The sequence below is a fragment of the Puma concolor genome, chromosome C1 (assembly GCF_028749965.1).
Source record: "Puma concolor isolate L17-30 chromosome C1, mPumCon1.1.hap2, whole genome shotgun sequence".
Classification (NCBI taxonomy): Eukaryota; Metazoa; Chordata; class Mammalia; order Carnivora; family Felidae; genus Puma; species Puma concolor.
Genome location: NC_141674.1, coordinates 111,195,398 through 111,222,100, shown reverse-complemented (window position 1 = coordinate 111,222,100; position 26,703 = coordinate 111,195,398). Strand labels below are relative to the sequence as shown.

Genomic DNA, 26,703 nt, shown 5'->3' with positions numbered 1-26,703 from the left:
CAGAAAGGACGCCTGGCTGGCTTCTGTTCCCTCATCAAAGCAAACAGGCCCTAGGCCCAGGCCGGGGCAGGACGTGTGTGTGTGTGTGTGTGTGTGTGTGTGTGTGTGTGTGTGTGTGTGTGTGTGTGTGTGTGTGTGGTCATCAGCGGCTGGACAGCCCATGCCCACCGCCCGCCTGCCCGACACAGACATCCTCTAACGTCTGCCCAGGTCCTGCAGCCCGGGATTAGCACAGTAACTCTCTGGTGGATGGGTATGTGCATGCCACACTTCTAGAATAGCAAGCCCTGCCAGCTAGTGACTTGGAACACAGCCACACCAGGGAGGGGGCATTTTACCTAGGGAGGAACAGAGAAATGAGACCACAAGTCCCATAGGCAGAAAGTGAGGCCTACATCCAGGGGCAGATTGGACCCTAACGCCTGGGCCCCTGTCTGTCTTTCTGTAGCTGGGACAGCATCTCACCCCTGGCAACCCAAACAGAGAGCAAAAGCTTAATAGGAAGAGAAGGAGCCAATGGAGTTCCGGAAGAGGCAAGAACAAGAGTCTGGAGAGATAACTTTCCTGCAAACACATCTCCTCAGCTGTGAGTGCTGGCAAGTGAGGCCGAAGTGCAGACCTCAAGGAAGAGGAGAGCAGGGCTGCCAATGAGAAGTGTCCACATAGTTATCGGTAATTATTGAGGAGAAGTACTCAGAAACCATCTTCTTGGGAGGGAGCCTGAGTGCCCTTCCCGCTTCCCATCCTCTCCAAAGACCAGCTGAACTGAATCCTGGCCGGAATCACACCACCTCTCCAGCAGGCCCAGGTGGTGGGCTGCTGGCTGCGGGCCCTCACAACCACCTGGGAACAACCTGCAACGGGCACTGGGTGGGGGTGGGGGCGGGCCCACTGGCCGGGCTGCGCTGGGGGCCCCCCCGAGTGCTGCCAGCAGTGCCAGCATCGGCTCTCCCTTGCTGGAGCCAAGAGGATGCGGCCTGATTCTTGTCTTGCTGCTACTCTGGTGAAGGCCACCAGATGTTTTCCAGTAAACTAACGACACAGGTCTGCCCGTGAAATTGCCTGTGTCTGCTCTGGGTCTGGGGAGCCGCATGTGCTGAACCTGGCTGGTCTGACTGAACTGCTGGCTATTGTTCTCACCCAAAGACAGTCTTCCCGCCTGGGGGTGGGGTGGAGCGGGACACACAGGCTTCGGAACAGACATCTCAGCATCAGCTCCTGGCTCTGCAGGCTGAGGGACTCTGCAAGTTCCCCAACTTTCTTGGGCCTTGACTTCCTTATGTGGAAAACTGGGACAATCATCAGATACCTGCATTATTGGGGTGGTGGGCCGCATAAGATGACCCATTCCAAGAAGCCACCCAGTGCTTGGGGTACAAGAGCTAGCCTATCTGCACCCTTCCCTCTCTGGACTCTGGCTTCCTTGGATTTGGGTCCCCAGAGCCCACCACGCCTTTCCTTCAGACCCCAGATGTCAGAGCTGCACCTGGCTCTCCCAGCAGGGGCTGAAGCCAACAGCTGTGGCCAGATGAGCAGGTGTTTGGGGAGACTGGACATGACCCCTCCCCAACCCCCAAGAGTGCATGCACCAAGCAGGGCTTTTAGATAAAAACCACAGATAGACACATTTTGCTGGTTTAAAAAAGTAAACTCTTTTCACACCCACAACGATATCCAATACCAACCAAGGTGCTGCTCAAGCGGGCACTCAAATACCACATGCGGCAACATGGTAAGGGCAGACTTTCCGAAAAGTAACCTAATGTTTATGCTGAGAGCATTTAAACCTGCAGATCATTCAACTCAGAAATTCCACTCCTAGGAATTTAGAAAGGAAATCAGAGCTACGCAAAACATTTGCACACAACGACACCCACTACAGCATTACTTATAGGAGCCAGAGACAGGAAATCTGCACATTTAACGACAGAGCAGGACTAACAACACACCCGGCTGGGGGGGGGGGGGGTGTCACCTGCAGCTACTAAAATAGTAAGTTTTTAATAACAAAGAACATTTATAGAAAATTTATATTATGGTTTCAATTACAGTGTAAAAAAAAAAAAGATGTGCGTGAGGAATACAGTGAGTTTACTTTTCTCTTTTATGTTTTCCTCTCAATTATCACACAGTCATTACAACAACAACAAAACCATGAGATGTGAAAGAAAAAGACTCCAGGTCCTTTAAGGATGACAAAACCAAGCCCCCCAACCACCCTGACCTGATCACCTGCTACTCCTCAAGATCAGCAGCAAACCTCTCAGACCTCCAAAGGAGAAAGAAAGAAAAAGACAAGGAGCCTCACAGACCCCAGGGGCAGGAGCTGGGCCACTGTCCCCAGGGCTCTCTGACCCAGGAGCGACAGTCCCCACAGCAGAGCAGGCCCCACCACAGTACAGTGGGCCAGCCCACTCTACACAGCCCCAGGTTTTACAAGTGAGGTGCCTAAAAGTACAGGAAGCCCTGGTCTTGCAACTCTCAGGTGCTTTAAAGAAAACACGAGTTACAGAGAGAATTCTACAAACTGAAAAACCATTTAAAATAATCATCAGTAAGCTATTTAAAAATTTGCCTTCTCATGCATTTGCCTAAAAAGTTTTGTTTTGGATATGAATGAAAATCTAATTCTGAACATCTTTTCTTTTTTAATGTTTATTAATTTATTTTGAAAGAGATAAAGATGGAGAGAGGGCGAGCACAGGGGTGCATCCGTGCAGGAGAGGGGCAGGGAGGGAGGGAGAGAATCCTAAGCAGGCTCCATGCTGTCGGCAGAGTCCAATGTGGGGCTCGAACTCATGAACTGTGAGATCATGACCATTAGCTGAGATCAAGAGTAAATCAAAAGTCGACACCTGACTGACTGAACCACCTGGGCACCCCCTAATTCTGAACGTCTTGATCTCAGATTCCCTTCATCTCCAGGCAAGGCCTCCGCAGGTGATTCAGGCCATGATGACAGTCTATCCAGGTCCCCTAGGAGGCTAGGCCCTATATATGGGTCCTAGTCATGGGCTCTGGTTAACACCTGTCCTGCTGTAGGCAAATGTGGGTTTTGTCCCTTGATCGCACGTAAGAAAGTAACTGTGAAGGCAAGTTGGGTGTGGAGTGCCACAGAAAGAAGTGTCACAGAAATGCCCAATCTTAAGTCTGCCCAAGCTGGCTGGGCCCACTGAGGGCCCCTGAAGCCCTGTGGGACTGGCACTGTACTCAAGGCTGACTTGAACCTGATTCACTAAAAGACTCATGGAAGGGCACAGCTCCTGCAGAGGGTGCGGGACCAGGAAGAGAACATTCTAGTTGGTACCAACACGTGGGCAGTACCCACTCGTCATCTGGCCAGTGCCAATGTGCTGTGGACATGCCAGCATAGCAGATGAAGGACGGCCAGTGGCATCTAAGGCAGCAGGGTGCTGGCAGCGAAGGCTTCCTGGAGGAAGGGACAGCAGAGCTGAGGCTGAAGGGAGAGGAGGACCCAGCAGCAGTGGGCAGAGAGCACAGCATGCTGGGGCACAAGGTAGCAAAGGCTGAGCTGACAGCAGATTTCTGGAACACAGACAGGAATTCAGGAGAGTGGAGGGTGGGTGACCAGGGCTAAGAGGACACAGGCTACCAATGCTACTTATACATGGCAACATTATAGATTGCAGGGAGCCCACCAGGGGATCCTGGGGTGGGGGTGGGGGACTGCTGCACAGAGGGGCTGGCTGAGCCAGGGAGGTGGCCTGGAAGTCATACTCGGGACCCAAATGCCCAAGGGGGCTCCAAATGAAGCCTCCACAATTTCAGGAACATTTCTGAGGCAATCCAGGCAAGGCCCTGACTGTCCCCTTCAGGCACATGGGGAGAGGTAGGAGAGACATTCTGGCTCTTAGGAGCACTTCTGCGAGTCTCTGAAGCGACACAGAAGCATGGGGTGCTGAGACTCTAATCAAAGTGGCCCCTGGCAGCAGTTGAATACCTGCCTGTTGCGCTGCTCCAAGGTCAGTGCTTCCTGGAGTGGGGGGGGGGGGGGGTGGCTTTCAAGCACATTGCCTGATGCTAGCAGGTCAGGTGTGGCAGCCCCCTCAGTGGACACAGGACATAAGAGGGACCTACAGACACTTGGCTCATATGCCTTTTCCTCTTTTAACTCAGGAAGCACTGACCACTGTTAGAAATTGAAAACTGTATTCCGGGAAGGTGTGTTTCCTCACCTTGAAGTCTGTCACCTCAACACCTGCCCAGCTTAGAACCCCCGAGGCTGACGCCGTGTGATGGGGCAGTTCTGGAGCCGTAGAAACCCCCACTTCCCTGAGCCACATGGCCTGCCTCTTCTAGGCCCCCAAATACTGCAGACACTAGCACCAGGAGCTGCAAGAGGCTTGGCGGAGTTTCTAGAAGCACACCTCATGGCAGGGAGGCATTCATCCAAGCCCTGCAACATGGTTGGCCCTGGAACCCAGGGAGAAAGGAAGGGTCCTCACCCTAGGCCCAGACACCCAGGGACCTGTCAGGGCAGCTCTTGGAGGCTCCCCCCCCCTCCAGTTAACCAGCCATGTGGTCACTCCAGCACCCTCAGGGCCATGGGGAAGGCAAGCCGTAGCCTGCTGGAAGGAGGGTGAGGGTGAAATCTGGAGCTCCCGAAACCAGAGATCCCACAGAATCTGGGCACTGACGAATTCATCCAGAGAGGTGCTGGGCCGGGGGTCGGGGGGCAGATGGGAGAACTGCATGCTGACCTTCGAAGTACCTTGGTCCAGCTCCAGATGAGGGGTACACTCAGCAAGTGAACCTCAGTTGGATGGGTTGTAAATGCACAAAGCCAAGATTACCCTGGCCTCTCAGGGAAGCTCATTAAAAAAGCAATCTACCTAGCGCCTGGAACAGAAATGAAGGGGGGAGAGCGCACAGAAGACGATGCTCTGTCACCTGCCTCACACCACAGCCCACTCCAGAGTGGACAGCAGAGGGAGGCCTCCTGCGAACCCCGGAAACCCCTCCTCCACTGGGCCAGCATGCTGCTGAGCTCAGCAACTTCTAGGCAGAGGGGCTGGCAGCCCACCACAGCAAGAGGCATCGGCTGACTAGGCACGGCTTTTTCTATTCTTGCTCAGACACCCACCCTGAGTGGGGCGGTGCTGGGCCTCCCTCGTGCAGCACCTGGGGGGCCCCATCTGCTCCACTTGGTCCCCCCACTCTTGTCTGGAAGGGTGGCTGGGCCTCCTGCTCTGGTGGACAGACTCCAGAGAAGGGAGGTCAGGGGCCCTTCATCCTGGTAACCTGAAGGGAAACAGCCTCAGGAGACAGGCTGCAGGAAGGGCGTCCGGTTGTACAAACTGGATTCAGGCCTCTAGGCAGCCCCCAGAACAGGTTCTGCACACTGTCCCCTCTGGGGTTCGCCCAAGCTAATTCCCTCTAGCAGACAGGATGGTGCCCACCCCATCCTCACTCCTGCAGAAAAGGAGGAGGCCTATGTGGCTTGGTCAGTGCCTAGTTCTTAGAGCCTACAGCCCTGGTGTGTCAACCCCAGATCTGGCTCAGTCTAGTGCAGAGTGGCTGGATCACACCAGGAAAGCACACCAAGTGCTGTACAGGAAGCAAGGATTTAAGGGCTTTGGAATGGTAGATTTGTAACCACTGGGGCCTTAAGAGACCTGGAACCTCTCAGGTTCCGAGCTGCTAGGAGCAGGGGATGGGGCAGCCAAGGCAAAGTAAGATGACCTGTGCCCTCAGCTCTAGGGCCCTCATTTCCTCACAGTCCAGGGAAGACTACATGAAAAGGACTGAAGAACTGAACAGGAGAGCAATGCCATGGACCACGTTCAGCTCTGGACTCGTGAGATACCCAACCTTTATCCTCCAAACACACCAGGGACCCTGCACCCTCCTGACCCAAAAGTATGCCAACAAACATGATTTACAGAGGTCACAGAAGCTATCCTACCCCCAGCCTGTCTGTAAGTGCAGTCCTGAGGCAAATATGGAAGATAAACAAAGGCAGGCAACAAGATCTCACTCCCGGCCTTCCCCAGCCCTGACATCTTGGGGAAAAGGCCCCTAGGGCACCAATATGAGCTGGAGGAAGAGAAGTCAAATTTTAAGCACTGGAAACCCAGCCTGGCCTCCAGGGTTGTGGCTACAGTGTACTCAGCAGGAAAGCTGTCCCCCAGAGGTCAGCCCTGTGCCTCTAACCTCCACAGAAATGGGGGGCTCCCAAGCAAAGTATGTGGCTGTACAGGTCCCTCTGACCAACTCAGCTCCCCTAACCTAGCTGTTCCTTTGCACTCCTCTTTCGGAGGGAGCTGCCAACTGGTTCTGGCCCAACTGTGAGCACAGGCAGCACTGCCTCCTCCCCGCCCCCAGCCCCAGGTCACACTCAGGCCTTTGTTCTACCTGCACACACCGGCAGGCAGAGCCAACCCCCTTCCCTGGCAGCTCCTCCCCAGCTCTCTTAAGGCAGGTTGGGGGGCTGGGGGGCTCACAGGTGCAGGCGGAAAGGCACTTCACTTGTCTCACTTCTGCTTTGGGTATGCGAGCGGCCATGGTAAGTGAACACTGCAGGTGGGCTACACACACCAAGGAACCCACTTTCCCACCCGACCCACGCAAGGCCAGCCTGGACCCGCTGCTGGGGAGAGCCAGATTATACACTGGCCCGCGATGCAAGGCAAGTGATATCCCCAGGGCAGTGGCCAGTGACCCGAGGGAAACCGAGGCTATGCGCAGCCGGCGGGGCGGGAGCGGTGGAGGAAAAAAGTAGAGAGGCGACGCGGAGAAGGTGAGAACAGAGGGCAGGGTGACTACGGGCCGGGCTGCAGAGGACCAACTGGGAGCCTTGGGCTCCCAGCAGGTCGGGAGGGGGTCCACAAGCGGCCCGCGGGGAGGACAGGAGAGGGGGGACGGCGAGGGCAGTGCGGGCCCAGGACAACCCGGCGGGGGCATGGCCCGGGGCTGCAGCCGCAAGCTGGGACCCGGCCGCTCCGGGCGCTCACCTGGGCGTGCGCAGCGCGGCGGGGTCGCGACGGTCCAGCACGCCGGGCACGCAGTTGGTGAGCTCGGTCCAGTCGGCGTGCAGCCCGCAGCTCCAGCCCGTAGAGAAGCGAGAGAAGAGCCAGGTCTCGCGGCGGTTGGGCCGGTAGCAGGTGCACTTCTTCTGGCCGGGCCGGCAGTCGCAGGGCACCTCAAGGCGCACGTTCTGCACGAGGTGGCGGCCGAAGGTGGTGCCACCGGTCTTCTGGATATGCAGGAAGACGATCACGTCGTCGCCCTTCATGTCGAAGCGCAGCGAGCGCTCCAGCTCGCGCACCGGGAAGTAGTACTTCTTCTCGTAGTGCGGGTCGGGCGTGGGGAAGAGGTCCAGGTCGTCGGGCGGCGCGCGGCCGCCGGGCGCGCCCAGGCTCAGCCCCGGGCCCGCGTACTGGTACAGGATGAGCATGAAGCACGCTGAGCCCGCCACCACCAGCACGAACTTGCTGGCGCGCTCAACCATGGTCCTGCCGCCGGCGCGCCGCCGCCGCATGTGTCACCATCGCCGGCGGCCCGGGCGCGGGGCGCGGGGCCTGGGAGGGCGGGGGGGCGCGGGCGCAGCTGCCTCCTCCGCCGCCGCCGCCCGCGCTCCGGCCCGGCCCGGCTACTCGGCGCCCAGGCCGCCCGCAGCGGCGCGGGCCCCGGCCCTGCGCGGCGCCATGGCTGCTCTCCGCCCAGCCCCGGCTCCCCGGGCCGACCCCGGCTCGGCTCCGGCTCTGCTCCGGCCCCGGCCCCAGCCCGCGCCCCCTGCGGCCCGCCGCCGGCCGCTCTGCTCCGCGCCGCGCCGAGAACGCTCTGCGCCGCCCCGCGCGCCGCCGCGTCTCCGCAGTCCGCCGCCGCCCCGCCCCGGCCCGCCCCCGGCCCGCCCCCGCGGCGCCTCTTGCCGTCGCCGCCCGCGCCGGTTCTCGGCTCCGCCCCCCGGAGCTCGCGGGGCCTCAGGCCGGTGCTGGGCGCGGGACCCGGTCTCGGGCAGCGGCCAGACGGGGAACTGATTGCTGTCAGGGAGGCCGGGGGGGGGGGGGGGGGGGGGCGGGGAGAGCGACTGGGGAATCGGGGAGCAGGCGCGCGGCGGCCCTTCTGGGCAGGAGCGGGGAGCGCAGCGGCCGGCACCTCTGGCGCTTGGGGCCCCCTCCCTCCACGTTCCGGCCGCGCGTGGACTACCCTTCCGCGCTCCTCCGGAGGAAAGCCACTGACCTTGCACGCTGGGCGCTTCAAAGTTCCAAGTGCGAGAGGGCCGAGGCCGAGATGCCATTGGTGCGACCTGCGGGCGGTGGGGCCAGAGCGAGAGGAAGAGAAGGGAGAGCTGGGGGCGCAGAGTTCTGGGCGCGCACTCGCGATCGGGACCCCCTCTCCCTCGTGGTTTTGGGACAATGACCCGGGGTCCCTCTTGGAGAGATACTGAGGTGTCCGCAGAGGCCTAAGGCCCAGTTTTATGCAGTCCCTTCTTCTTTGAAAGGAGGTTCAGACAATGTGCATTTCTCCCCTCCATGTTTATTAAAACCCCAACGAAAAAGTTATAAAGTGTTGAGCCCATATTTAAAATTGTGAAAGTCCACAAAACATTCCAACTTTCATCTTTGGGAGGTCGGTCTGTCTGGCAGCCCTGGCCCTGTCCTGTTTTTGGTGGTGCCCTCAGGGATGCCTGGGGCCTCCCTGCCCTGTGGTCCACTCTCTGCTCAAGCCTCCTGGCTTACACCACGTGCGGAGTTCCTCATCAGACCGACCCCCACCTGGCCCACCACATTTAGGGTAGAGCACTGGCCTTGACGTCCACGGAGCAGGAGGTGAGCTGGGGTGTGAAATGACCTGTCAAAATAGAGCTGGGGTGGGTTGGGACACGCATATCATCGTCCCTTGCCAGGGGCTACCCTGTTTTGCTTCTGTTGGGGCTCCTGAAAGCATGGTGGATTTGGGGGGGTGGGAGGGTTGTGTCGATTATACCTCAGTAAACTGTTAAAAAATAAATCACAACAGAAAGCCCTCTTGGAAGCAAACCCAGAGAACTGGAAAACAACCACCAATGCTCCAAAACCCACCTAACAGAGAAGCATGCAGTTTTCACAAGGGGCTGGAGGGGCATCAGCTCCAGACAGTCTGGTGCAGCACCCTGAACACGATGCAGAGTGAGCTAGAGCAGCTGGGGCGGGGTGGGGGTGGGGGGTCCAGGGCTCAAGTCCCTGCCCAAACTGAAGCTGCTTTAAAACCGACCCTCCCCCTGGGGCCAGGGGCATTTGGGCCAGGCTTCCTCAGTGATGATTCATTTTTGCCAGGAGTGGGGGCTGGCTCTGTGCTGTGCCTGCAGCTGCCTGCCTCTGCCTGCACTCACTGGTCGCTGTTTTGGGTTGAGGCCTAGGGAGTCTCCCTTCATGGGCCTGAAGGCAGCAGCCCAGATACCGAGGGCAGAGCTTCCCTGGGTCAAACTCCTAGGCACCCAGATGACAATCCTCCACCAAGTGGTAAATCATGATTAAGCCTGCTTATTATCCAGAACTACTGAGTACTAGGCATCATAGGTATGTCATTTCCAATCTAATTGGCAAGCCTGTAGACCAGACTATAATACCCATTTCACAGAATAGGAAAATGAGGTTCAGATGGGTGAAGACCCTGGGCAAGGTCACATGGCTGGCTGGTGGTCTCCTCTCTCCAGTACAACCTCTTCCTGACCCACAGCAGCAGGATGGTTAGAGCCTGAACAAAAGACTGCCGGATATGCTCCCTCATCCCTTGAGGCCTGAGTATCTGGGCCAGGCATGGAGACCACAGGGTGGGCCAACCCTCTCTCAGTCTTAAGAAAGTCAAGGTTCTGATCCTGGGCTGTCTGGCTTCAGAGTCCAGCCCGTATTCACCCCTGTAGTCACCTCAGCTCCCTCAGGCTAGATGCCAAGGCTGAATGGGGGGGCAGTGAGACGGTCTATAAAGGCCACTCCTCAGCTCCCAACGACAGTCTCTGTTGCCAGATAGGGAATTGGGTGCAGAATGTTCAAGAGAGAGCTGGAGTATTACTGAAAGGCCACTGAACCCATCTGTGCTTGTCCTGGGTTTCCATCTTGTGCCTCATGGAATGGGGAAACTGAGGCCTAGAGAGAAAGAAGGAGAAGAAAGGCCTGACACAGGGTCCCCCGTGGGTGGGTGCCCCTCCTGTGAGCTGTGATGGGAACCAGAGCAGCCAGGTCCCTGGATAACAGCCCCCCTCCCCCCCCCGGAAGCTGTGTAATTCAGCTTCGTACTTGCCAGCATAGCTGACAGGGAACCCCCCTATTTAGCCAGGAAGCCTTTCATTCCTAGAATTCTCCTAGGAGGAGAATCCAAGTTGCCTCCAGGATTTTCCTCAATTCTCCCCTCTGACTTAAGTGCTGCACTTGCACTGTGAGACCCCCAACGCTGTAGATGCTTTCCTCACACCTCCAAGTCAATCCGATGAGCCACTGATCCTAAAAGTCAAGTTGCTTCAATGAATCAGTGGACATCTGGGAGCAGGGTGGACACGACTCTTCCTAACCCTGGGGAGCTGGGTGCTCCATCAACCGACTCCGTGTGTTGGACCCTCAGTCTCATCCCGACAAATTGGCAGAAACACACACATTGAAAGGCAGTTGTGTGTTGGGGCACCGGGTGGCTTAGTCACTTAAGGTCCGACTCTTGATTTCTGCTCAGGTCATGATCAAGACCCGCTAACAGTGGGGGCCTCCTTGGGATTCTCTCTCTCTCCCTCTGCCCCTCTCCCTCTCAAAATAAAGAAATAAGCTTAAAAAAAAAAAAAAAAAAAGGCAGTTGTGGATTTCAGGTGAAGTCCCAGCACAGCCAAGTGCCTTCGCACTTAGTGGGTCCTGTCACTTGCTGTCTGTGTTCTCCCACTGTTTGACCTGCAGGTACCCAACGTTCCCCACAGTCCTAAGATTGCCAGTGACTACAAGGAGGGCTAATTGTTTGCTGGAGGCAGCGCCCAGCCCTTCGTGTTTTCAGAGTTCAGGGAAAAGCAATTGCAGCTCTTCCGCTCTGTGACTATCTTTGTTCTCTGAATATCCACTTCATAAATTCTTTAATATATGATCTCTGACTTACTGTTGAAGAAAAAGAAAAGAACACGGCTAGTGGTGGGATGCGATGATCAAATAAAGCAAGTCATTGTACTTCTGCTCCGGAAAAGTGCAAGCCGCGATACGATTTCGGGCTTCGGTAATGAAATGGAAATTCTTTTGAATCTAAAATAGCCTCAGAACCCAAACGCAAGCTTTCCTTCCCTACACGCCACGCGTCCTCAGAGTCTGAGAACCAGGAGATCAACCCACGGCGCTCCTCCTTCCCGGGCGTGCAGTCCCATGGAAGGGCGCGCGGGGGCAGCACGGCCGCCGCTGGCCGGCCGGCCGCCCAGCAGTTGACATTGCAAGACTAGGGGATTTTCCACGCTTGGTTCCCTGCTTCTCTTTCGTCTGGTCGCCCATTGTTGTTTCCGAAGGGGTGGAGGAGGGCAGCCGCTCCTGTCCTCAGAGCCTCCCTCGGGGATGGCCCCGATTCTCACGGCGGGGCGGAGAGAGGGGTTTTGTTCCGGGACAAACTTTTAAAGGGGACTTTGGATCGCAGCGGAATCGGCGTCGCCTGCCGTTAGACCCGCTGGAGGGGCCGGCCCACGGCCTCGAGCGGCCTGCGCTGACCCCAGTGGCTGGCCAAGGAGTAGTTGGGGAGGGGGCGCCAGGGCCCTGAGCGGAGCGACTCATGACCACTTTAGTTGAACCTTGGCACCCTCCTCTATGGAAGCCCATCTCTCCTGGGGTGTCCACACTTGACCCTTGGTGCCTCCTGCCTTTGCCCCCACTCTGTACCCTCTGCCCTGGTCTCCTTGCGAATCCTACCCACTTCAGGCCTCCTCCTCCAGGAAGCCCACCCCTTCCCACAGAAGACCTGTCCCTGTGACCAGGTGCCTGTCCTTCTGTAGTACCACTGAGTGCCAGCACCCTGGGCTCTGCGAGGTACCGGGTTCCCTCCACCCCAGCCCTGCACACAGGTCTGCCTGGTGTCTTCCAGGGTGGCTGTCTTGTGGGTTGAAGGACTCAGGCTTGAATAGGCCACCAGGACAACAGACAGGCCCGCTGCCCCCAAGTTCGCCTGACCTTCAGAAGTGCCTGGGCAGCCCAGCATTGGGGAGGGGCACCCTAGAGCAGCCATCTCTAATTGTCGGTGGCAGTCCTGAGCCTGGTGGCCTGCCTTGTTAGTGGGCAGTGGCTGGAGGGCAGAGCACAGCCAGAGACAGCAGGACCCTGCAGGTCCCATCCTTTCAGCTCCTCCTCCCTTGGTGTTGTCCCCTGCTGAATTTTAAGGCCTCCTTAAACCCTTTTGGAAAGAGAGTGAGAGTATAAATAGGTTAGTGAGAAGCTGAGCAATTCAGATGGAAATGACGTAGCCCTGGTCTTCTACCTGCCCCCAAGAGCAGAGCTTTATGACCCAGTTGTGGCCCTAGCGTGGCCCTTCCACAGCCCTTGCCCTGCTGGACCTGGATGACTGTCTGATCACTCACACTCAGCCCCGCCCTTTCTAGCTCCCAGGCCTGATAGGGGGTGGGTGGGTCGTGCAGGGGGCCTGCTTGCCTGCTGCCTGGTGGGGACTCCTTGTCCAGCAGTGGGACCCTGTTCTGCATCTCCCTCCCCACTTGGACCACAGAGAGGGCACTGAAGCCCCCCTTCCTCCTCAGCATGTCCCTGCTATTGGGGTTATTGACAGGGCAGTTCCTGAACCCTGCAGGGGCAGGTTCTGCCAGCTTGGCCGGGTGGATGGGCATAATGTTATCCCGAGGCCATTGCCCTCATTCTTACACTTGGAACTTCTCCCAAAGGGACACACCTTTAGAAATTCCAGAGCAAAGTCAGCCTGGCAAAGCCTGGGTCACAGGGAGGGGTGGGGTGAAAAATGAGAGGTGTGTCTACATAGAATCCAGCTCCCAGTGGGACCTCATCCCTGATTTATGCTATTGTATTTGCCGCCCAACCCAGCTGGGATGGATGGGCTGCCAGAGAGGGTGGTGGGGGCACTTTGGAAAGATGCACTGCTGGGAATATTCCCTGGGGGGTGGGGTAGGGGCCCTTCTGAGGGCTTAATGGTGGAGGCTGAGATAAGCCACCAGGACCTGCTGTCTCTGCCCCCAACCCTGGCTCCCTGAAGCCACATGGGGCGGGACATGGGGTGAGAGAGGATCTGTGCAGAGGCCCTGATGCTTTGCAAGGCTGAGGTGGGATGGGGGGGTGGGCGTCAGGTCCTTCCAGGCAGCTTCATCTCTGTTACTAGAGGGACCAGCTTGTGTCTCTTTCTCTGCCTCCTGCGCTCAGCTGGGCACACCCTCCCTCAGGAGGCCTGCCCCTAGCACCTGCTTCTGTCACACTCACCCTGTGGGTTCTTCCCGGTTGGGCTGCAAGATAGCAGCCTGCCCCCTCCTTTATCTGGCCTGTCTCTTTTTAACTCGATTCTTCTTGACTGTTATTAACAATTTGCTGTCCTGATAGATTCAAGTTCACATGACAAGTCAGTTGACTTTTTCTGACGGAAGCTGATTTCCTGGGCAGAGCCACATGGCCTTTGATGGCGTCTGGGCCCTGAGTATGTGCACAGAGGCACAGAGGCACAGAGGCAGGGGATACAGGCAGCTTTATGGAGAGCACCTGGGTTTCAGAGAGGTCGCTCATGTGGCCTGCCTGCTCCAGGGCACTGTGAGAAGGGGGCTATCTCTTCTGGAAACCAGGCCTTGGAAGGCACTGCCCTGTGTCCCCCAGTGCCAGCAGCTGTGAACCTGACTAGCCATGGCACTTTCTCCCAGCTCTGTAGTGACCACCTTTCTTTTTGCTCCAAATGGGAATGTTCTTGCTGTTCATTTCTCTCACTTTCCCTCTTTTTACCACCCTCCTTAAAGAGGAGCTTTTTGTGGGAATTAGACACTGGCCCAGCCAGGCCCTGGTAGTGCTCTGAGAAGCCAACGGGAGGAAGGAGCCTCTCCCTCTGGGCCACCACCAGGAGGGTGGTGGGCATACAGGGAGTCTGGCCCACGGCCACAGCTTTTGCTTCAGTCCCACTGCCCCCAGGAGTGGGGGAGGGGGCACGCTGTGGCACAGGGTGCACCAGGATGTCCACTGGCCGAAAGCCTGGGCTAGTGACAAGGCCTTGACATGGCTGTCCTGGAAAGAGCAGGTGTGCAGGAGGCATGCTTCTGGCAGAAGCAAAAGGGGGGCGGGGCTCACTCCCTGTGGGCAGTAGGGCTGGCGACCACAGCTCAGACCTGCCCACTGCCGGAGGTCAGCTCAGAGCCCCACGCTGTGTCTGTGACAAGACCCATCTATGCCAGTGGTGCTGTACAGACAGCCTCCTGGGCCAGGTCTCCTTTCATCAATTTGCGTGCACAGCAGCGCTGTGAGGGGGTCCTGTGGCCACCCCCTCCTTACAGATGAGGCTGCCAAGACTCAGGGAGGCCAAGTCACTCTCCAAGGCCACAGAACCAGCTGTGAGAGGAGGCAAGAGGTGAACAGAAGCCTCTGCTCCAGTGCTGAGGTCTGCCAGGCAGGTAAGGAGGGCTGGGGAAGAGAGGGCCTGTGACGCCTGCCTTCCATGTCCTGGCCCACCCTGGGGCTGGGCGATGGCCTCCTTATAGGTGTTTGGCCCCTGACTTTGGCTTTTGGGACACTGGGGATTGGGATACACCTTCTTCCCATCAGGCTGGTCCCTTGAGGCTCACCTGAGCTGGGAGCCCAAAGAGGACACTTGGCCTTAGCCATATAAAAAAAGTCAAGTGGGTGTTAGGAGCAAGGGACACTGTGTTCACACCCCAGCTCTGTCTACCTAGCTATGTGACCCAGGACAAATTACTTAACCTCTCTGAGCCTCGAATTCCTTGTCCATAAAAGGAGGATAATAATAGGACCCATTTTATAGGGTTGTAAGGATAAGTGAGCCTCATGTAAAGGGCTAGATCCTGCTGACCTGTGGTAAGCACTGTGTTAGTGTCAGTGTACTAAATAACAGCTGATCAGATGGCCCTGTGGGACAGGCCCCGTGCTGGTCTCTGTGCACTGATTTATTAGGTTCTCTCAGCTGCCCTGGGGGTATCATTCCCCCATTTCACAGATGCTGAGGCTGAGAAAATATGAGAGGCTTGGCCAAGGGTACTCTGTCTGAAGCCTGGCAAGAGTCTTGGCTGAAGGTTCTCTTCACTGTCTCATTTCTGGGCAGTCCAGACCTTGGGGACTCAGGACCCCGGTTCTCTCAGGTTCTCCCTGGGCTGGCCTGACTCTCCTTGGCCTGGCAGGGTTTGCAACTTCTGTGTTCCTACCTGGGACCCACCTGCTTGTGCCCTGAGACCCTAGCTCCCCTCACACAGTCTTCTTTACTTCTTTATTGGGACAGTAGTTCTTGAAATATGTTAATATACCTGTCTCATTTGCATTTCCTGGTCCTGACTCTCCCCTCTTCTGCTGGAGGCATCCATTTGCCTCGGGTGGTTTGGGCTTGCAAGAGTGAATATTCAGTTTCAGAATTTCACCGTAAGGCTTTCTGAGTTTGCACTTGGACAGTGGGCTTGAAAGGCAGACTTTGTTGAGAGACAAGGATTTTCTAAATCTTTCGTCTTCTAACGTTTTCAGGATGGAAGTGTGTGTTCTTGAATACAGAGGTGTCTGTAAGGGCCTCTCCGTCTGGAACCGCTGGGTGTGGTCTGCTATGCAGGGCAGCCTCTGCCAACAGGGGGAAACCTCAACAGGATAAAGTAAGGTGGGCTACGTGCTCAGGAGGCCTAGAGGCTCCTGATGCCTCAAGTGGGGAGGTGTAGAATCTGACTGAGACCTGGGCTGGGCAGGGTGGCTTCCCGAGGACCACTGGGAACAAGCTAGTCCTGTGACAGCTGGGACCAGGGGCTGCAGCAAGGCCTCTGCCTGTGCTTGCCCAGTAGGCTCGACCAGCCTTCCCATACCGGGCAGTGACTAACACACCCAGCAGCACCCGGCAGCTGGCTTGCAGCCTGTGAATCTCGCCTGCCCTCTTGCTCTGGTGTCTCTTGAAGAATTTTGAATTCTGAAACCAAATGTTTACTTGAACCAGGCAAGAGGGACCAGGGTGTCAGAGGAGAGGGTTTGAGGATCACTCTTGGTCAGAGATGCAAATGGAGGCACTTAGGGAATTTGCTTTAAAATGCCCTGTGGTGAGGGAGTTCACGCCTTGAGGCGTGATGGGCACGGGCTGCTAATTGTAGACGCTAGAGAAGAGCCGGTGCTTGTTCATTATGCTACCATCTCTACTGGGTGAATCTAAACTTCTCACAACCAAAAACTAAGAAATAAAACAAAGGCTTAACAATCACTGGATTGGAAGGGAGTGACCAGGTTTTGTCTGTTGCACACTGCGATGGTGCTCCAGCAGGTCAGAGCAGATGGAGAAATACAAAGCAATGGCTTAGCTTCTGGTCTGGACAAGGTGGTAGAGATGTGTGTCTCCATGCTCCTCGCTGTTGAGTATTGCTACAAACCTTGGAAATGGCACAGGAGACAAGGGAAGGAGGACTCTGGAGGGTGGAAGAGGAAGGCGAGCCTGTTGGAGCAGAGCTGCTCACAAGCCTTCCTGACAGGGACCAGGCCTGGTGCTCCCCAGCCCCCAAGCTAGCAACAGAAGGAGGCCTGCTGGGCTCATTCCTCACCCTGGAGGTAATGCTGAAAGCAGGTGAGCAAGAAAGGTCAGCCAGCAGGTCTGACGGACAAGAAGGACAAGAAGTGACTGGGGGAAGTGCTCTCTGTCCCTGCTGGGCCTGACAGTCTCCTCTCCTACCCAGAAACAATGGCAGCAGCAAGGGAACCCTACCACCACTAGTGTCCTAGTTTAGGGAGTTCCTTAACCCCTGTGGGATGGAGAATCCCACCACTACCTAGAGGCATCAGGTGGCTGGGCCTGGGCCAATCTCATCTGTCCCTTAAGCACCAGCAGGGACCAGTGGGAGCCCCAGCAGCGACCAGCATGAGCCCCAGCAGCACTAGATGAACTCAAATGGACCAAAAGAGTGCCATAAGCTCTGAAAATTATATTCTCATTGGAAACAGAGCACAAAAGTAGGCCTGCATGCTAACCCTAAACCAGCAACTGACTGCTAAAAGTAAACGTTTAACCATACACTCAGTGTCCAAACATTATAGTCGAGGAACGATAGAAAGTCACCCATTATACCAAGAACCAGGAAAATTGCAACTTGAATATGAAAAGAAAATTAATTAATGCCAACACAGGGATGAATCAGATGTTGGAATTATCTCACAAGGGTTTTAAAGTAGCTGTGATAAAAATGTTTCTACAAGTAATTACAAATTCTCTCGAAACAAATTAAAAAAATAGAAAATCTCAGCAAATAGGAGTTAAGTCATATCTGCAAAATACAATAATGGAAGTTTGAAAAAGTCCATTGGATGGGCTCAATAGTAGACTGGAGGTGACAGAGAACAGGAAATTGTGAACTTGACGGCAGAACAATAGAATTGACCCAATCTGAGTCATGTAGAGATAATAGATTGAAAACAAAACCAAAAACACAAACACAAAATCAAAGTCAAAGCCTCAGGGACCTGTGGAACAATAACAAAAAATTGAACGTTTGTGTCATATATCACTGGACTCCAGCTGGAGAAAAGAGAGAGGGACTGATGAAACCTACTATATTTGGCAAAATGCATAAACCTACACATTCAAGAAAATGAGCAAACCCCAAATATGATAAGTCCAAAGAAATTCATGTTGACACATCATAATTGAACTTGTGAAAATGAAAGACAAAGAAAAAATTCTTAATGGCAGTCAAAGAGAACCTTGTCTTCTTTTCTTTTGCTTCTTCCTGAGACCCATCTTTTAAAAACATTTCTGCTTATCAGAGAGAGGCAAACCAAGAAACATACTTTTAACTATAGAGAACAAACTGATAGTTACCAGAGAGGAGGTGGGTAGGGGGATGGGTGAACTGGCCATGGGGATTAAGGAGTGCACTTGTCATGATGAGTACTGACTAATATATAGAGTTGTTGAATCACTGTGTTGTACACCTGAAGCTAACAAAACACTGTATATTAATTATACTGAAATTAAAATATCCATTATCATTTTGGTGGGTCTTTTAATTTTGAAAACATTATTTCTAAGTTATGTAGATAATACATAGTGACTGCAAGAAAATTAAGCATGTTATTCATTAAAAGGATAAAAATTACTGCAATTCTATACAGATATACAAATGGCCCACAGACACATGAAAAGATGCTCAACATCACTCATCATCAGGGAAATTAAGTCAAACCATAATGAGATATCACCTCACACCAGTCAGAATGGCTGGTATCATAAAAATAAGAAATAACAAGTATTGGTGAGGATGTGGAGAAAGGGAACCATCGTGCACAAATGGTGGGAATGTAAATTGGTGCAACCACTATGGAAAACAGAATGGAGTTTCCTCAAAAAACTAAAAATACCATATGATACAGTAATTCTACTGCATTACTGTAATTACCCAAAGAAAATAAAAGCACTAATTTGAAAAGATGTATGCATTGCTATGTTTGTTGCTATGTTTATATACAATAGTCAAGATATGGAAGCAACCCCAGTGTCCATTGATAGATGAATGGATAAAGAAGTGGTATATACAAACATAAAGAAGAATGAGATCTTGCCATTTGCAGCCACATGGATGTTGGGTATTTTGCTAAGTGAAACAGGTCAAGCAGAGAAAGACAAACACCATATGATTTCTCTTGTGGAATCTAAACAAACAAAACAAACAAACCAGAAACAGACCCATGAATACAGAGAGGAAACTACTGGTTGCCAGACGTGAGGGGGGGGGGGGGGGATGGGTGAAATAGGTGAAGGAGATAAAGATAACAACTTCCAGTTATTACTGCAATCCCACCACCCAGAAGACACTACCATTAATATTTTGATATTTGTATTTCCAGATCTTTTTCTGTGTATATAAATGCATATGAACAAACATTTCAGTTAAAAAGAATCATAGAGGGGCGCCTGGGTGGCGCAGTCGGTTAAGCGTCCGACTTCAGCCAGGTCACGATCTCGCGGTCCCTGAGTTCGAGCCCCGCGTCAGGCTCTGGGCTGATGGCTCAGAGCCTGGAGCCTGTTTCCGATCTGTGTCTCCCTCTCTCTCTGCCCCTCCCCCGTTCATGCTCTGTCTCTCTCTGTCCCAAAAAAATAAATAAACGTTGGAAAAAAAAAAATAAAAAAAATAAAAAGAATCATAGAATGCATATCATTCTATAATCTACTTTTCCATTTCAAAACATGTCACCTTTTCTTGTCAAGAAATGGACAAATATATCAATTGTTCTTAATGACCATATAGAATTTCATTGGATGAATATGCTATAATTTAAATAACCAAAAATGCTGAAAATTTAGATAACTAATTGTAAATAATTCTGTAATCAACATTTGTGTATGTATATCTTTGTGCACTCATCTGATTATTGCATTAAAGTAAATTCAGAAATTTTGAATTTTGGAGTCAAAAGTGTATGTGTGTCAAAGCTTTTGATAAATGTTGTCAAGTTGTCTTTCAAAAAGTTTTACCAATGAATACATCTGCTAGCAGTGTATGAGAATACTAGTTTCCAGGAATACCATCATTGCATGTTCCCCCTAGGTGCCAGACAGGACAGCTCCCCTACTGGTATCCTGAGTGTGCCTCGCATGTTCTCGCCTCAGGAACCTTTGACTTGCTGATCCCTCTGCCTGAGATAATTTTTCCCAGGCATCCAAATGGCCTTCATTTTCTTTTCTTTAAAAACATTAAAAAAAAAAATGTTTATTTTTGAGAGAGAGAGTGAGCGAGTGCAAGCAGGGGAGGGGCAGAGAGAAAGGGAGACACAGAATCCAAAGCAGGATCCAGGCTCTGAGCTGTCAGTACAGACCCCGATGCAGAGCTCAAACTCACGAACAGTGAGATCGTGACCTGAGCCAAAGTCTGCCATTTAATCAGTTGAGCCACCCAGACACCCTGGCCTTCATTTTCTTTGGGTCTCTGCTCAGATGCCACTTGGCTGGAATTGCCTTCCCTATCAATCTTATGTAAGAGAGATATCTCTCTTCCCTATTGCTTTCTAGTCCCCTTTCTTTTCCTTATCTTCCTCTCTTACACTTATCACCTTATCTTCTCACACTAGGTCCTAATGTCCTAAAGGCAGAGACTGTCACTTCACTTCTGGATTCTAACTCTCAGGGATATATGAGGATCCTGCATGTAGAAAGTTTGAACAGATATTTAGTGAATGAAGGACTAATATTTTAAAATTGTAGTAAGTTGGTGGTGAAAAATGGTATCTCACGTGTTTCAATTGACATTTATTTAATTACTAATTAAAATGGTTTTCATTTTTTGCAATGTATTGTCTTCTTTTGCAAATTACCCATTCATTTCATTAGTTTATTTTTCTATTGAGGTGTTTATCTTTTTGATTATTTTATTTTGTTTATTTTTTTAAAGTTTATTTATTTTGAGAGAGAGAGAGAGACAGCATGAGCAAGGGAGGCGCAGAGAGACAGAGAGAGACAGAGAGAGAATCTGAAGCAGGTCCTGCGCCATCAGCACAGAGCCCGATGAGGGGCTTGAACTCACAAACTGTGAGATATGACCTAAGCTGAAGTCAAGAGTTAGATGCTCAACTGACTGAGGCACCCGGGCACCCCTATCTTTTTAGTTTCTAATAGTTCTTTAAATATTAATAGTATTAATCTCCTATGTATCATATGTCTTAGAAATAATTTCTCACAGGTTTTAATTTATCTTTAATTCAATTTTTTTTGTCATATATAAGTTCTAATTTTCTGTTTAGTCAAGCCCATCCATTTCCATTTATGTTTTCTTATCTTAGTGTTGTGTTTAGACCATTTTTCCACACCACTGGACTATATGAAAGTCATCTTAAATAAATTCTTTTGGCATCTTTATTGTATCTTTTTAACATTTAAATTTTAAATCCATCTGAATTTATACTGCTATAATGTATGAGATAGAGATAATTTTTAAAAATCATGTGTCAATTTTCCCAATGACATTTGTTGAGAAATTCATTTTAGCTATGAGAACAAGTTGACAAGGTACAAAATTATAGTTTAAAGAAACCTACTGGAGATCTAAGGTTATAAAGAAACTTAACTACCAAATTCTGGAAAGTGGAAGAAGCCATGACTATTTCCATCCCTGCTGAAGTAAGGAAGTGGGAGAAATCTGTTATAAATGGGAGTGAGAAGGAAATATCCAGATGCATAGAAACAGAATCAAACAATAAATAGAAAATAGAAGACAAATAAGTAGGGTAAAAACAAAACATCAGCTGGGCTTGCAGAGTGGATTAGAATCCTGAGAAGCCCTAACATAGCAAGTCTGCACCCACCTGCCAACTTAAGCTGCACTAAAACCCAAATATAGCTCTACCCTCCACAATAGTGGCTTGTATATGTCCTTCACTGGGAATGAATATCACTAACTTCTCAGTGATTGCTTTACAAAGTCTACTATGCTAAAATCATACCAAACCAAACTAAAAAAAATGATGAAACATATAGAGAAACAATAACAATACAGAGAAACAACCCATGGTCAAAAGAAGAAGCAATCAATAGAAGTAGACTCAGAGATGGCCCAGAGGTTGGAATTATCAGAAAGGGATTTTAATATAGCTATGGTACATCTTATTAGGAATCCACCAGGAAAGATAGACAGCTTATGAACACACATGGGGAATTTCAACAGAGATATGGGAATAATACTGAAGAACCAAATGGAAATTCTAGAAATAAAAGATACTTTATCAAATAAAACAATCAGTGAACTTGAAGACTAAGGTTAAGAGGTTAAGAGAAAATCTCCCAACTGAAATACAAAGAGAAAGGAATATAAAGAATGGAAGAGAGCATCCAAGACCTGGATCAATATCCACTGGTCCAATATATGGGTAAGTGAAGCATCAGAAGGAGAGATGATAGAATTTGGTGCAGAAGAAATATTCAGCATAGATAACAGAGAATTTAACAATGTTGATGAAAGACATCAATCTATGATGCAAGGATCTCAGTGAATCTGAAGCAGTATAAACACAAATAAAACCATACCTTGACAAGTCATAGGCAAGCTACCGAAACCCAAAGATAAAGATAAAACCTAACAGCAGCCAGAGAAAGAAGACATTTTATACAGAGGAACAATTAATGGAAAGAGTTTACACTCACTTTTCATCAGAATCAATGGATGTCAGATGACAGTGGAACAACATAAATGCTGAAATAAAAGCACAAAAACAAAAATAAAACACCTTTCCATTCCAGATCATACAGACATTAAAGTGATAATGAGGGCTATTATGAACAACTTCACTCCAATAAACACAACAACTTAGAAGAAATAGACAAATTGCTTGCAAATTGCAAATTCCTAAAACTCAAGCAAGAATAGAAAGTCTAAAGAGGCTGATGTCTATCAAAGATATTAAACTTATAAGTAAAAGCTTTTCTATAAAGAAAACTCCAGGCCCAATGGCTTCTCCAGGAAATCTATTAAACATTTAAGGAAGAACTAGTAGCAATTTGACAAAACTCTTCAGAGAAGATAGAGGAGGAGATAATTTTCAACTCATTTTATGAGGCTCGCTAACAGCCCTGATACCAAAACCTGACAGAAAATTATAGATTAATTAGAGATTAATATCCCTCTTAGACACACATGCAAAATTTCTTAACAAAATACTAGTAAATTGAATTCAGTAATGTATAGAATACACAGAAAGAATAATATATAATACAAAGTGGGATCCCAGAGATGAAAATTTCATCTACTATTCCAATAAATCAATGAAATTTATGGCCATCAGTTGAGGAATAAAGAAAACTAAATGACTAAAGGAGAGAAAGCATATCATTATCTCAGTAAATGCAAAAAAGCATTTGATAAAATTCAACACAAATTAATGATAAAAAACTCAACCAGAAATAGAAGACAATATCTTCATTCTTATAAAGGAGGTATACAAAACCCTACAAAAGTGAGATTAATAGTACTTAAAAATAACATTAAACTTATCTGTGAATAAATCTGATAAAAGAAGAGCAAGACCTCCATACTGAAAATTGCACATTGTCAGGAAAAATTAAGTAAGAGCTGGGGTGCCTGGGTGGCTCAGTCGGTTGAGCGTCTGACTTAGGCTCAAGTGATGATCTTGCAGTTCGTGAGTTCGAGCCTCATGTCTGGCTGTGTGCTGACAGCTCAGAGCCTGGAGCGGCTTCAGATTCTGTGTCTCCCTCTCTCTGCTCCTTTCCTGCTCATGCTCTGTCTCTCTCTGTCTCTCAAAAATGAATAAACGTTAAAAAATTTTTTAAAAAATTAAGAGCCAAGTTAGTGGTGGCTCAGTTGGTTAAGTGTCCAACTTTGGCTAAGGTCATGAACTCGTGGTTCATGAGTTCAAGCCCTGCGTTGGGGTCTGTGCTGGCAGCTCAGAGCCTGGAGCCTGCTTTGGATTCTGTGTCTCTCTCTCTCTCTGCTCCTCTCTCTCTCTCTCTCTCTCCCTCCCTCTCTTTCAAAAATAAATATAGATTAAAAAAAAATGGAGAGACGTAACATGTTCATGGACTGTAGTTCACAGTATTGAGAAAACGTCAGTGTTCTCTAAATTGGCTTATAGATTCAACATAATCCCAAACAAAATTCCAGCAGTCTTTTTGAAAAAAGCTGATTCTAAAATTTACATGGAAAAGTGAAAAATATAGAGGAGACAAAATGCTTTGGAAAAGAACAAAATGGGTGAGGCACACTACCTGGTTTTAAGACTTGCAATAAAGCTACAGTAATCAAAGTGGAAAAGTACTGCCATAAACATAGACAAATGGATGTGTGGGACAGAGCAGAGTTGTGAAATAAACCTGCACAATATGGTCAGTTGATTAAAACAAAAATCTCTCCCATCTTCTCATGCCCCAGTCTTGGTAGCCACTTTTCTACTTGCTCTTGCTATGAGTTTGGCTTTCTTTTTTTTTATTTTTTAATTTTTTTTATTAAAAAAATTTTTTTTAACGTTTATTTATTTTTTGAGACAGAGAGAGACAGAGCATGAATGGGGGAGGGTCAGAGAGAGAGGGAGACACAGAATCTGAAACAGGCTCCAGGCTCTGAGCTGTCAGCACAGAGCCCGACGTGGGGTTGAACTCACGGACCATGAGATCACGACCTGAGCCGAAACCGGACGCTTAACCAACTGAGCCACCCAGGTGCCCCTCTTTTTTTTTTTAAGTATACCACATATAAGTGAGATCATACAGTATTTGTATTTCTATGTCTGGCCTATGTCACTTATCATAATGTCCTTCAGGTTCATCCATGTTGTCAAAAATGGTAAGATTTCCTTCTTTTTAGGGTTTAATAATATTCCATTGTGTATGTGTATGTTATATATATGTATATAAGTGTGTGTGTGTGTGTGTGTGTGTGTGTGTGTGTGTGTAACATTTTTGTTACTAATTCATCTGTCAATGGATATTTAGGCTGTTTCCATATCTTGGCTATTGTAAATAAATATGCAATGAACATGGGAGTGTAGATGTATTTTCCTTTCAATTAAGTTAAAAAAATTTTGTTTATTAATTTTGAGAGAGCGCGCGCGTGCGCGAGAGAGAGACAGAATGTGAGTGGGAGAGGGCAGAGAGAGAGGGAGACACAGAATCTGAAGCAGGCTCCAAGCTCTGAGCTGTCAGCACAGACCCTGACGTGGGGCTTGAACCCACAAGCCGTGAGATCATGACCTAAGCCGAAGTCAGACGCTTAACCAACTGAACCACCCAGGTGTCCCACTTTTCAATTAATTTTTGATCAAGGAACCAAGTTAATTCAAAGGCAAAAGGGAAGTTTTTAAATAAATGGTGCTTAAATGAACTGGATATCTGTATCAAAAATAAACTTAACACCACACAGAAAATAATTCAAGATGGATCATTCATCTAAATGTGATTCATGTAAAACCATGAATCTTCTAGAAATAGACATAGGAGGATATTTGCCATTTTGGGGGAGACAAAGACACTGACAAAATCAGCATGAAAAACACAAACCATAAATCCAAGAATAAGAGCTGGACATCAGAAGCAACATTTCTACTCATCAAAAGATACTAATAAGACAAAATGAGCAGGAAGCCACAGATAAGGAGAGTATATAATACAGATATCTGACAAGGAACTCATCTTCACAATATGCAAAGAATTCCTAACCATCATTAATAGACAATCCAGTTAAAAATGGGCAAAATACTCTTAGACGATTCACAAAAGAAGGTGTATAAATGGTCAATAAGCATGTAAAGAGATACTCAGCATTAACACTCATCAGTGAAAACCATTAGATACTGACTAGATTAGCTATTAAATTTAATTAACATTAATTAAATTAAAACAACTGACAATATCAGGGGTGGAGCCTCTGGAAGTGTCATACGTTGTTGGTGGGCTTGTAAAATAGGACGGCAGTTCCTTGTAAAGCTACACATGCACAAATCTTATGCCCTCGCAATTCCACTCCTAGGTATTTACCAGAGTCCTAAAAAAGGCTCATATATGAATATGCACTGTAGCTTTATTCAAATAACCAAACACTGGAAATATCCCCAATCCATGCATAGGTGAGTGAATGAAACAATTTTGATGGATTCAAATAATGGAATTCACTCAGCAATAAAATGAAGTGTTAATACACAGCTATGTAATTGAATCTCAAAAATATTATGCTGCATGAAAGCAACCAGACACAGGAGTTCATGCGGTATGTTTCACTGATAAGAATTTTTAGAACAAGCAAAACCAATCTCTGGTGATAGAAATCAGAATAGTGATTGATTCTGAATACGTGTGGGGGAATTGACAGAAAAAGAGCATAAGGAAACTTTCTGGGTGATGAAAATATTCTAGATCTTGATTTGGGTGTTTGCAAACTATCAAAATTCTGGAACTGAAAAGTGAAAATCTATGCATTTTGTTGTATGGAAAATATGTCACTTATTTTACAAATATATTTATATCTATAAATTCATTTTAATTGTTGTTATCAATATACTTTTTCTATGGTATTTTTTAATTGGTCAGAGCAATTTTACTTTTTAATTTTTTAAAAGTTTTATTTGTTTATTTTGAGAAAGAGAGAGAGAGGGAGAGAGTGTGTACGCACGTGCAGGGGAAGAGGCAGAAAGAGAGGGAGAGAGAGAATCTCCAGCAGACTCTGTGCTGATAGGAGGACCTGGGACTTGACCTCACTAACCATGAGATCATGACCTGAGTGGAAATCAAGAGTCAGATGCTTAAACGAATGAGCCACCCAGGCGTCCTGGTCAAAGCAGTTTTATAGGCAAAGTCTGCTAAACTTTTAGTGAGTACTTCCATAGAATTTCCTTGATGTCAAAACTTGATAAAGTCAATATTTACATGTGCACATGCACACATGAACACACACGCTTGCACAGCCATAGACCAAGTTCACTTCTGAATGTAAATGTAAACACACTAAATAGTAAAAAAACCTAAGTCCAGTAACACCGTGACAACATAGGTCATATTCCAGGAATACAAGGATAAAAAGTATATGATTATCTTAAAACACACAAAACCAACTCAAGAGGATGACAAAGGGTGGGAAGGAGACTTGCT

General features: G+C 49.4%; 1 protein-coding gene across 1 annotated transcript in view; it reads right to left on the bottom strand.

The window, feature by feature from the left end:
- Positions 1 to 7,816, bottom strand: part of HS6ST1 (heparan sulfate 6-O-sulfotransferase 1) — a 45,225-nt gene extending 37,409 nt beyond the window's left edge. The window contains exon 1 of the mRNA XM_086718293.1: positions 6,975 to 7,816. Coding sequence (XP_086574419.1) covers positions 6,975 to 7,501 — 527 coding nt within the window. The 5' untranslated portion in view covers positions 7,502 to 7,816. The remainder of the gene's footprint in view (positions 1 to 6,974) is intronic.
- Between the last annotated feature and the right edge of the window lie 18,887 nt (positions 7,817 to 26,703).